At 41.9% G+C, this 12,030-nt stretch overlaps 1 protein-coding gene across 9 annotated transcripts in view; it reads left to right on the top strand.

Annotated features, from left to right (window-relative positions):
* The window catches only part of eya4 (EYA transcriptional coactivator and phosphatase 4), a 38,564-nt gene that overhangs the window by 11,631 nt on the left and 14,903 nt on the right, over positions 1-12,030 (top strand). For 8 of the 9 annotated variants that reach the window (XM_031870374.1, XM_031870375.1, XM_031870369.1 and 5 more), the window contains exons 3-4: positions 8,245-8,294; positions 10,563-10,684. In XM_031870374.1, the coding sequence (XP_031726234.1) occupies positions 8,245-8,294; positions 10,563-10,684 (172 nt within the window). Of the gene's footprint in view, positions 1-4,858; positions 5,171-8,244; positions 8,295-10,562; positions 10,685-12,030 lie in introns of those variants that run through there. The other variant, XM_031870368.1, reaches the window with a different exon arrangement.

Genomic DNA, 12,030 nt, shown 5'->3' with positions numbered 1-12,030 from the left:
CACACACACACACACACACACACACACACACACACACACACACATCCATCAGTGACTTTTCATTTGTCTCCATTGAGTAAAGCTGCATTAAATCATGTCTGTGATCCCCTCAATCTCTGAGACAATGAGGAGCCAATTTAAATGGCAGATATGGAGACCACCAGGACGGCGAGGAGGCCTTACTCACTGTTCTCCTCTACTGCTCTTCCTCCCCAAACATGCGTATTCACTACAAGTTGATTAAATACAAAAATAATCTTTGGGATTCTAAAATTAGAAAAGTGCACTGACCACTCTTTGGCCATAGTTATACAGCAACGATTATTTCGGAAGGTCAAATTGATTTCACAGAGCAGAGGCTTGAGGCTTTTATGTGCCTTTTTTTTCCATATCAGTTTGTTGTTGAAGCAGCTGATGTCATCACATTTTTTTTTAATACAAGGGTTTACAAGTGAGCTGTGACCACAGTAATGGTGGCTTTTCTGTTTCTGCCTGCAACCCGGATTCGTATATCGCTGAATTTCCTAATCAAGTCTCAGAATCTGATGGGTCACAGAGAAGTGGGCAGCAGCCCTGGAGCCCAGACTCTTAGCCGCAGATTGTCTGTGGAGCAATTACTTAAATACAATTGATTGCATTGTTATTTTGGAAATGATCCACTCAAGTACCAAATCTTGACTGAGCTGCTTTCTAGTCGAGGAGCCCTGCCTCAAAATCTGTTTTTAATTCGTTAAAGGTTTCTGTTGATCTAATATTTACATGTTGTATATTCTTAGCTTACATTTTTTTTCTTTCTTATCAGCAAATCCCATGAAAATAACCAAAAGCAACAATGAATTGGCGAAGACTGTGTTTCCTGTTTTAGCCAACACCTGATGAATCTTACATTCCATTTATATTGACCTTGGATAAACTGATTTGGACAATCATGGTCAGTAGAACCAGGCTTGTGGTTTCCTCCTGTTTCCAGTCTTTATGCTAAGCTAAGCTAAGCGGATTAATCTTGATTTTTTTTTTATGAGTATCAAATGTTAAAAAATAACTATTACGAAAAGTCTTGGTCGAGTGTTTAAAGCACATCATACGTATATAACATGTCACGTCTACGATGGTTCGATCAGTTTACGATCATTCCCTCACTAAAATATATTGTTGTGTATATTTCTTTTTCAAGCGAACTCACGCACCACATATACGCCTTATCAAATTCACTGTAACTTCTTTCTCTGTCCTGAGTGGCGTAACCGCTCTGTGCTTTAAAGCTTGGGGCAACCATGCTGCGTGTTGTTCTCTCGTTTCTCAGATTGTTCGTATTGTCTTGGGGGTTCAATGTAGAGGTCAGCGTCTAGTTTTAGCTCTATTTTCGTCTTGAAGACAAAGGTTCAGCGACATGTGATACTTTACTGTGTGTGAATGTACTTTCTTTTCTGAACCCTTCAAATTGTGAGTAGGCAGCTCTTGGCAAATTCATGTGAGGCAGGTAAAACCAGAGAGAGAGAGAGAGAGAGAAAGAGAGAGAGAGAGAGAGAGAGAGAGATGTTTTTGGAGAGTACCTTTTTGCCCAAACGCCTCCTCCTCCACCTTTTCCCTGCTCCACAGACTCAGCCTGTTCTTCCCTTTCACTCCCTTATAGCTTCCTACTACACCAGAAAAAGGGGCATTTTTGGACGCATAAAGAGAAGGATAGTTTTACACCTCCCCAGGCCGGGGGAACTGGGGGGTGTAGGAGTGGTGGAGGGAGGCAGGGAGGGAGGGAGGGAGGAGGCTCGGCACAATGTATTTTACATGAAAGGAAGGGGATAGAATTACCACACCGATAACCACTCATACAAATGGGGAGAGCAGAGAGCTTTGAGCAGGGGACAGGTAAAACGTGTGAGACTCTGTGTGTGTGTGTGTGTGTGTGTGTGTGTGTGAGAGAGAGAGAAAGAGAGAGAGAATTTGGAGGATAGATAGAGATGGAGGTTGTGTTTGTGTGGTGAGTAACATCCTTCATGAATGTGTTTTGTGGTCGACACACACCAGCCGATCTCAGAGACAGGGATGGCTGGATGATCATGTTGCACAGGTGTGTGTGTGTGTGGGTGTGTGTGCGTGTGCGTGCTTGTGTTTGTGCATGTGTGAAAGAATTATTTTCCTACTGATTACTCCCAATGAATCCTGTTATGTGTTATGAAGTCTATACACAACTATCGTCTTTGTCATCTGCCTGTTCCTAGCCACGCTAGCTGTCTCTCCCTGTTTCCAGTCTTTATGCTAAGCTAAGCTAGCCAATTTTAGCTCAGCCAAGCATTAGCTTCCTATATGTCATACAAAGTGGTATTGATCGTATCATCTAACTCTTGATAAGACAGCAAGTGAGCATACTTCACATAATATTGAACTATTCCATTAAACTCAGGTTTAATAAGGCTCATTCATCATTCAATACTTAATAGCTATGTTGTAGAATTAATTGATTAAAAATACATTTAATAAATATATTGTTTTAAGATAATTAAATGCATTCTTGTAGAGATAGAATAAAAAAAAAATGATTTGCACTTCGGAATAATGGAAAATAACAACAAGACAAATGAAATAAAGACAGCAGAGTCTGTCTCCGTCTGTCTTACTTTTTGCTGAGTGGAAGATAAACTGCTGTTGTTCCACTTGAAGAACAAAGTTGTTCTCGAGGGCCTCTTAAAAGGGAGCGAGGCACTCCAGTCAGACACTTTTTAAAACCCTCCTAAAGTCAACAAAAACCAAAGCCGAGTCCTGTCATTTATCTGTCTAATATACGACCCGCTTCTATCGCTCAGGTCACTGCTCTGATGTGCCCACTCAACGCTACTGTTTTGTTTTGTTTTTACTCTTTTTTTTTTTTGTGTGTGTTTTTTTGTATTTCATCAGACGTGTTTTGGGACGCCTCCCTTGCACCCTTCTCCACTTGCTGTGATAATATTTCATCGGGGATGTTTTTGGACAACCCCCTCCTGATGGGCGTCCTGCCTGGCTAATAATAAAGTGCTTGAGTTGTCAAGCGCTTCGGCAACACCCTAATCTGTTCTGACAGCTAGTCCTCCACATACGCTCTCAAACGTCCCGCACACAAGCGTATGTCGGCATGCACGTATAACACACTTTCAACAGACATTTGCACTGATGTATGAACATAGGTTCACAGACAGTCTATCAATCAGGCTGTTCATTGGTGACCGACCTAAAGGTGGCTGGTGCACGGTTGGAGACAGTCACCCTGTTCCAAATTGGTCTCTAGGCCTGTGTACGTACGTACTGCACCCTTCCTAGCTGTTTTCTTCTGCACCGTAGATGTACAATAACATTGTAACTGGTCTGTGCTGTTAAAGGGTCGGTTTACCCAAATTAGAAAAAGATCTCACTTCATTATAGTGGAGTCTAGCCATGCATATTCTTGTTTTATTTGCCAGCTGAGTGTTTAGATCTTTGGCCGTAAAGTATATCCCATACCTCAATATTCACTGTATCAAAATCCATTACTACATTAGGATATTTAGTTGTTTTTTCTATGGTAACGTAAAAAAGGAAATACATAATGTTTAGGTCTATACTCTGCTATTTTCCCAATACAGAATTAACTGTTGGTCAGATTGCCACAATTGGATTACATTTAAATCAGTACAACTCAGTGCCACAGCCATTTAACAGCACAAAGAAGACCGAGATTAAAAGTGGTGCTTAAAAACAGTATGGTAAACCAGAATCGGCAGAATTTCCGACAAACTTCGTAAAATAACATAGATGCTTCCAATTGCAAATCCCGTCTGTACAAAATGCATTCTTTCAGGGTACTGTTAGCCGGATAGCCCAACAAATCCTATTCTGATGTGCGTTTCAAACCAGAATGGATGTGAGGTTGGACGTGAGTAAAACGATAAGTAGCCTAAGAAAAGAAAGATGTTACAATGCATGTCTGAATGATAACTTTAAGAGTTTCCATAGGTAGAAAGTACTTCCACTGAAGTTTGAGGCAGAAACCTCAAAACCTGAACTTAATACCATGAGAGGTGAGAGAGAAATGATTATCCTTTTAAATTTGTATTAGTGTGGTAAAGTTAGCGACGGTATTTTGGACGAGAATGGTCAGACGTCGACGCTGGTTTAAGTGTGCGGTTTGGGCGTGGGCCTCCCCAGACAACACCTTGAAGACCAAAGCGAAAGAGTGCCATCTTCAGACCGAGGCAGCTAGGAATCCACCTAGTTGACACGACACCCTCACCCATCCCCTCCAGCTCAGCTACACTTCACATACAGTATAATGCACACATCCAGCCCCGTGTGGTTGCAACTAACTCGGACTGAATGTGTGTGTTCGTGTGTTCAGGTGTACATGTGAGTTTGTGTGTGGTGAGATGTAGGGGGGATTGCATGGTGTGAAGTTTATGGCCTGGCCTGTACTTTGTACTGCACAGCAAGACATTGACATCACAGCCACACCACATCTCCATTTACCGCCTTAGCTTTGCGGACTTAATCACGCTAGAGCTACCGTCAGCAGGATTTCAGTCACATACACGGATGTTTCTAATTTTGGGGGCTCTGACTTTTTGAGTTATGTTATATTTTCAGACACGGGCTGCTTGCAATGTGGAATTCAGTTTATTTGTGTCTAAAAAGGCTACATCTGTTACATTTGAAAAGTTCTTTGGCTTTAAATGAAAGCTTGAGTGAGTCTGCAGTGAGTGACAGCAGAGAGAGAGAGAGTGAGAGAGAGAGAGAGAGAGAGCGAGAGAGAGATGATGAGGGGGAGGAGGAGGAGAGAAAAAGAGGGGGAGGAGGCAGAGGAGGAGAGAAACAGGACGAGTGAAATGTTCCCCATTACTGGAGTCAAGGAAGACAGGAGCTGTGCATGGATTGACCCGAGGAGACAAGCGTAGTTTCTTTTGCCCGTTTGTGTCTTTTCTCCAGCAGCTGCATGTTTGTTCGTAGAGAAAGAGAAGAAGACCGCAGTTCTACTAGAAAGTAAAAAGGAGAAAAACCTGACACCTGGAGTACAGAGTGAGAGGCAGGTAGATCGCGACGAGTTGAAGTTTGGAGGAGTGTGCGTGTGTTTCTGGTTGTGTGTGAGACCAGCACGCCAGTGGATCGTACAGCTCTGTAATGCTTTGTGGAAGTATAGGACTGCTACCTGACCTGATTACACCCTGAGGTAAGAATGGATCGCTTTGTGAGTGTGTTTCATGCTCAAACTCCTGCTGTAATTTATTTAAATCAGTTGTAGTGTTTTCTGTAATGTGACGATATTTAATATTCTATTTCGCTAGTCACACTGGATGAATAAATGCTGCTGCATGTAAAGGAAAGATGAAAATTGCTATTCGACATCTAAAAAATATATATTTAATTTGTCTGAATGGATGCAATTTTCAGAGCATCTGAACAAATAGGGTTAGTAGGTTATGATGAAAGTACTGTAATTTTTTCAGGGTATCATTCTGAGTTAAGTTAGTTTACTCTTTAAATATTTCAAAGCAATTTGTGAAAAATAAATTGAATTTAATAATTTCTTCTTCATGCTTTTACCTTTTGTATTTGGACAGTTTTTTAATTTTAGATAATTGTCATTCAATATTTTAGATATTCTTCTTACTTTTTTGTGTGACATTTTAGTTTTTATTTAGGAACACAGATCTGTTCTTGAATTTATCTAATACAAACCTCCCTCATAAAAAATGGTAATTTCATGAGCCGCGTAACAATTAAAAATCATGGATTTGCAATTTTTTCTTGATTATTAAAAATAATTTTCTTAACTTGATTATCTAAAAGCTCCTTTTACATGAGCGCAAAAATTGTAAAAGAGATTTTCTTAAAGCCCTCATATACCAATGTGTGTGTGTCTGTGTGTGTGTGTGCAACTCTATGCATGGTATCAAATGGCCCATTGCAGATGGGTTGGGTTATTACCAGGAACACACAGAGCTATTCTTCATTCTCTCTCCGTCCCTACCTCTCTTCTCTTCCTGTGCAATGTTTTTGCAGTTTGCCAGAAACAATACCACAAACCTTGTCGATGCACCTTTTATGACAGCAAAATACAGCGGACCTGAACTAAGACTGCTTCTGCTTATTTCTGATTCACACCTACTGTTTTCTTAATACTGGGGTCAAATTAGGCTTCATGTTATCATTACAGCCATTAGATGATAAATAGCATACGTTAGTAACAACACAAACATAGCAGTGTGTAATTCCCTTAAATAAATCATTGTTATTAGAGCTAATTACCTGGGGTACCTGTATTTATCCCTCAGGGATTCCCCGGGCCGGGCAGGTTGTGTTCCAGACCGGTCACCTGGCCAACCGGGTCAAAGGTCACCTATTTAAATGGCTCAGATGACACAAATGGGTCCTTCAGATATCGTGGTCATCTACGAGTACGCTTAGAGGCCCTTCGTTTTGTTATTAGAGATGAAATTGGGCCTGTGTTATTGCTAGATACGGAAGAAGAGAGAATGATGCAGAATATCTGAATGCAGGAGTTAGTGAGCACGATGCTTCATTATTGTATGAGAGGTTTTCATCAGCAGGGTAGTTTTTAGGGGTCTCGATTGGATCATAAACCTTCGTGTATTGGTCTTGATGACTCTCTATTGACGACAGCTAAAACAAGTAAAAAAAAGTTTCAGCACTGAGCAGAAAAAAAAGAAACGTTTCACATCATTTTTAAAATGTGATAAAGAAACAAACTAAATCCATGCATGGAATTGTATTAAATATGGAGTGTTTTTCATGGACGCAGATAAAAGCAGTGAAACATTGAGAGATGTGAGAGACTCCGAGAGGCGGACACTGAGAGAAAGTGTGCAACGGATAAAGCACAATGATAAAAGCTTTTCAGGATCAAAGCCCTTGTGTGCTTGTGTTTTTACAGATCGTGTTGAGACAGAAACAGACAGACAGTTGTGTTTCTCTGTGTGTGTGTGTGTGTGTGTGTGTGCGGACGCACATGCGGGCCGTGTGAGCACCCTCGTTTGTATGTAGCCCTACGTGTGCGTTACATGTGGCTTGCAGTTTCTCACGGCCACGCTGGTGATGTCGTGACTGACAGCCTTGTTAAATTTCAGTAAAGCATGAAACGTGACATGAAAGTGGCTTGTGTGTGTGGGTGTGTGTGTGTGCGTATGTAAAGTGATCCATACGAGGGCACCGGCTAACCTTTGAACCCTGTCTTAAACAGCTAAGTGCTGCTTCTTATTCGCTCTCAGCAGGATCTTCTAATCAGAACCATAACACCACATCGCACACTAACACACACACACACACACAGATGTCCTAGTTTCAAAATACCTGGCGTTTGGTGTCTGCTTGGCCAAGCACTTTCTCTGTACACTTACCTGTGATTGCGATAATGTGCAAATGACTTGAATATATGCTGCGTGGGTGAATTTGACCGTGTATGTGTGTTTGTATGTGTATTTCCATGTGCGGGTGTGTGTGTATGTGTGTGTTTGGCACCTCGCGCGTGCCCTACACCTCGACAGTGTGTTGACACAGTAATTATAGGGCAGCTGGTACACATTGGCCCTCGCTCCGCCCTGCATTTACTGTTCTAATTAGTTCCTGTTCCAAATAAGAGAGAGGAATTTTAATAGAGAACCGCTGGTCGGCCGCCTAGCGCCGCATACCCACACACACACCAACATGAAGTCAGTCTGTGTGTGAGTGCGGTGAGTGTATGCTACGGTGGAAAGGCATTGAGGCTGAAGTGTGTTTTCTTAATTCTTCTTCTTTTCTTTTTTTCTTCAATGATGAAGGAAAAGTTCCAGCACGCGGTGATTTGCCACGACCTCATGTCTCGGTTACCCTCCAAAGTCCATGCTCAATTTAGTGTCTATGGTGACGCGTTTAAGGGTGAGGAGTGACCCCACCGTGACCCTCCAACTCTAAGGGTTGAGGAAGGGGCTTGAGCTCCGGATGCAGCAGGGTCACGGGTGAACAAGGGAAAGTTAATATCTGTCACTTAGATGCCAGTTAGCACTTCTGTCACGGTGGTGGCTACAACTACGGACACCGGGTTTTGATTTATCATGAATCCTGCATTGTGTGGTAACATTCAAAGACTCGATGGCAGGAATTTATTTTGTTGTTATTCACAACAGTACATGATACTAATATAATTTTTTTGATTTGTAAACGCTGGTTTATGAGGCTGGTTTATGCCCCATTAAACACTAATGTAATGTGTGTGTTTAGTTAACCTCTGCTCTGGTGTCTGTGCAGGTGAAGAAATCACACAGTGAATCTCATGTTCCAGACCCTTCGGACACCAGGTAAACAACATTACATTTTTCAGAAGTCTCTGTGTGTGTTTGTGTGTGTGTGTGTGTGTGTGTGTGTGTGTGTGTGTGTGTGTTTGTGTGTGTCCTAGTTCTCTGATCATGGTGCAGAGAGGTGAGGTTTCACTGCAGTTGCAAGCTGTGATGAGGTCATCAACACTTTCCCAAGAACTCAGTGTCTGACACACACACACACACACACACAGAGGAAAAGATGTACTGATCAAATCCAAGGACAAGCAAAGGCAGCATGCTGTACACACAGTCATTTCTTTACAGCTATTAGTCGATTAATTGATTGAAAATAATCAGCAGCTATTTTGATAATTGATTAATCATTTCCGTCATTCAAATATTCTCCGGTTCTAGCTTCTCGAATGAGAATACATCATTGTTAACCAAATTTATTTTGGTTTGGGGCTTTTGGTCGCAGAAAACAAGACGTTTAAAGTCGTCACCTTGGGCTCTGGGAAGTTGCGATGGGTGTTTTTTCATTTATTTATTTACATTCAGTAAAAAACGAATGACGATAGCAGATGAATCAATAGTGAAAGTAATTGTTGGCCCTAAAACTATTTATTTAACACAATACAGCATACACTGTGTATTGCACTAAGCATATTTTTTCAATGACCAGACATAATGCGAAAACCAGAAAAGAGTTTATGAAACACCAACTCCTGCCATCGCCTCCCGAGAGGAGTGAAACAGAGAGGGAAGGGAAAAAAAGTACACGGAGGGGAGAGACAGAATCATTTCCTGCTGTTGAGAGACAAAAGAAAAGGATGAATGAAGAGTGTTGAAGCAAGAGAGAGAGAGAGAGAGAGAGAGAGAGAGAGAGAGAGAGAGAGGGCACTGTAATCTGTGAAAGTTCTTAACTGTTATTTCCATGTAAAGCCGATATATTTCTAGGCCCGTGTTTGAAGTTACTGCTTGGCTCAATATCTCATCCACAATAATGCGGTGTTGGTGTTAAAACAGTTGCAAGTGTTCAAAATGTACAGGAGAGCAGAATGAATGTTTCTCTGTAAATAAGAAGAATGAAGAGTTGACGGCGAGAGTTGATTTAGCGCGTTTATCTTTCGTATGGTTTCTCTTTTGCGCCCTTTCAGCGGTGTCTTTCTCGTCGACTCAAAGCTATATGTTCATACCTGTCAGTCTGACTGTGGGTTGCAGTCATGTGTGGCGATGCTATCTGCCTATAGCATTGCGATGGCCAGCTTCCAGACAATGACACAAATGTATTGTACACACTCCCTTTTAGTACACACACACACGCACACGCACATACACACAGATTGGCAGGACGGCAGCCCGCATTTGTTTAATTCTCCCTCCATCTCTGTCATTTCTCGCTTTGATCTCTCACACAAGAGCCCGCCTGTGACCAACCTGCGGGCGGCGTGAGTCAGGGTTCACACACACACACACACACACACACACATGCACGGACACGTTCATATGAGGTACTGTCCATACACACACACTGAGTCAACATTAAACTATGTCTGCCACCAAAGGACATGTCAAAATGTGGGTTTGTGGCAACAGTGAGGAAGAGTCGAGAAAAAGTGTTTAATGTTGCTTTTCTTACAGTGTCCATTCATGAAGTGTATTAAAACACTTACACCTCTCGGTAGGGGTTGTGAACCCCAGTGTGAGTGATTGTTGTCGTGTTAACAGGTAATCAGGATCCAAATAAACAAATAAACACTGATGTATGAAAGACAGATTTCTACCATGAATGTGCATCTCCATTCTCTTCATGTCTTTATTTACTTCCTCTTACTCCACACACACTCTCACTTCACCATTACCACTTTGTATGCTGGTTCCAGTCATGCATGTGGAACACATTGTAAAACTAAAGCATGCTGGCAGGCTGTGGGTTTGTATTGGAGCCCAGAAGTGCACACACACACACTCACACACACTCCATAAAAGAGCCAGCAGGCCCGCAGACAATGTCTAGCGCCTCTGAACACATGCTCATGTAAGCTAACTGGTACGGAGAAGCATGGAGTTTATGACACGTGTGTGTGCGTGTGTGTGTGTGTGTGTCTGTGTGTGTGTGTGTGTGTGGTTCCTGTGTGGATATGCAGTATGTCATTGAATGTGTTCAGTGAGATCTCAACGTAATATATAGAGGTTGGAGATTCCCAGCTGTGAGAGCATATTGCTGTTGATCTGCTATTCATTCAAAAATCGCAGTTCATCTTTGTTCCTTTCCTCCCCCTCCTCCCCCTCCCTCCCTCCCTGTAGGTCTATGGAAATGCAGGACCTAGCCAGTCCTCATAACCGTGTGGGAGGTGGAGATTCGACGGGCTCCAAGCTGGACAAGAACAACCTTGGCAGCCCCTCCATCACCACCAATGGAACAGGAGGTGAGAGGGCAGGATATGTTTGTTACTGCAGTAGTGAATGGGCAGTTGTTGGCAGTTGGGTCACTCCAAAGGTCTTAATAACACTGTGTTTACACTTCTTTTGTACGGTTTAAACAAATCGATAACTTGTAAATTGGTGTGCAAAAGGTGCTGGTAGGAGAATTCTGTTACCATTGGACAGAGGCTGGTTAGCTGTTTCCAGCTAAGCTAATCAGCTGCTGGCTGTAGCTTCATATTTACTCTACAAACATGAGAGTCATATTAATCTTCTTATTCAACTCTCAAAAGTGGATTTACTAAAATGGGGAATTATTTTATTAAGTGCTATGTAGACCGATCTATGTTTTCATTCAAAAAAAGACCAGTAAAAGAGCGAATGATGTCTTTTAAGAAGAAAACCCGCTGTTTCAGTCTACACCTCGACATGTCATAATAGCAGTAATTGATGTCTCATTTCACAAACTAAATAAGAAAATACATGACGTCTAAGCACCTGTATTATACATGCTGTTCATTGTTTTTTCTGGGAGAGATGTAGACGTTTTGATGATATCGAGATTCAGCAGAGATTCATATTGTAAATCACGTTAAGCAAAGTAAACTGATGAGTGCAATAATGTAATGAAATACATTGCCAAATAATCATTTAGAAAGATTTTCAACATGAAGAGATAAGTACTTTGTTCAAGAATTTATAGAGACGGAAGGAGACGTGCACATGCAATCGCACACACACACACACACACACACCCCACGTTGGTTGGAGGACTTGAGTAAACCACTGGAGAATATGTGTAAACACACGGTGAAGCACTTCTGCTCTTCTTTGCTTTGCAAAGTGTGTGTAGCCTGTGTGTGTGTGTGTGTGTGTGTGCGCGCGTGTGTGTGTGTGTGTGTGTGTGTGTGTGTGTGTGTAAGCTGAAAACCCTGCTGGAAACTCAACAAGAGCATTAAAGCGTCACAGCTCTCTGAGACGTCAACACCAGTAAACGCTCTCCTCTTTGTCTTTCCTTTTTTCTTCCTTTTCTTTCCTCCGTCTGTCTGTGTTTCTCTCTTCTCATCTTTTTTTTTTACTGTCACCCTTGATCTCCTCATCGCTCTGTGCCTCTCTCTACAATATTTTTTTGACAAGGCAGTTTGATGTAATAGCACTGGGTGTAAGTGCCTTTGTTGAGGGCGATCCTTTGATCTATTGCTGATTTAACAGGCAATGGAAACTAATGTAATGGAACAAGTGAGATACCACATTTTAGTCAACTTGATGTGTCAACACACACACACACACACACACACACACAAACACACACACACACACACACACACACACACACACACACACACACACA

Source organism: Anarrhichthys ocellatus, unplaced genomic scaffold (assembly GCF_004355925.1).
Source record: "Anarrhichthys ocellatus isolate YVR2014 unplaced genomic scaffold, GSC_Weel_1.0 scaffold52, whole genome shotgun sequence".
Classification (NCBI taxonomy): domain Eukaryota; kingdom Metazoa; phylum Chordata; class Actinopteri; order Perciformes; family Anarhichadidae; genus Anarrhichthys; species Anarrhichthys ocellatus.
The sequence above is the reverse complement of the archived record's forward strand: the minus strand, read 5'-3'. Positions and strand labels throughout refer to the sequence as shown.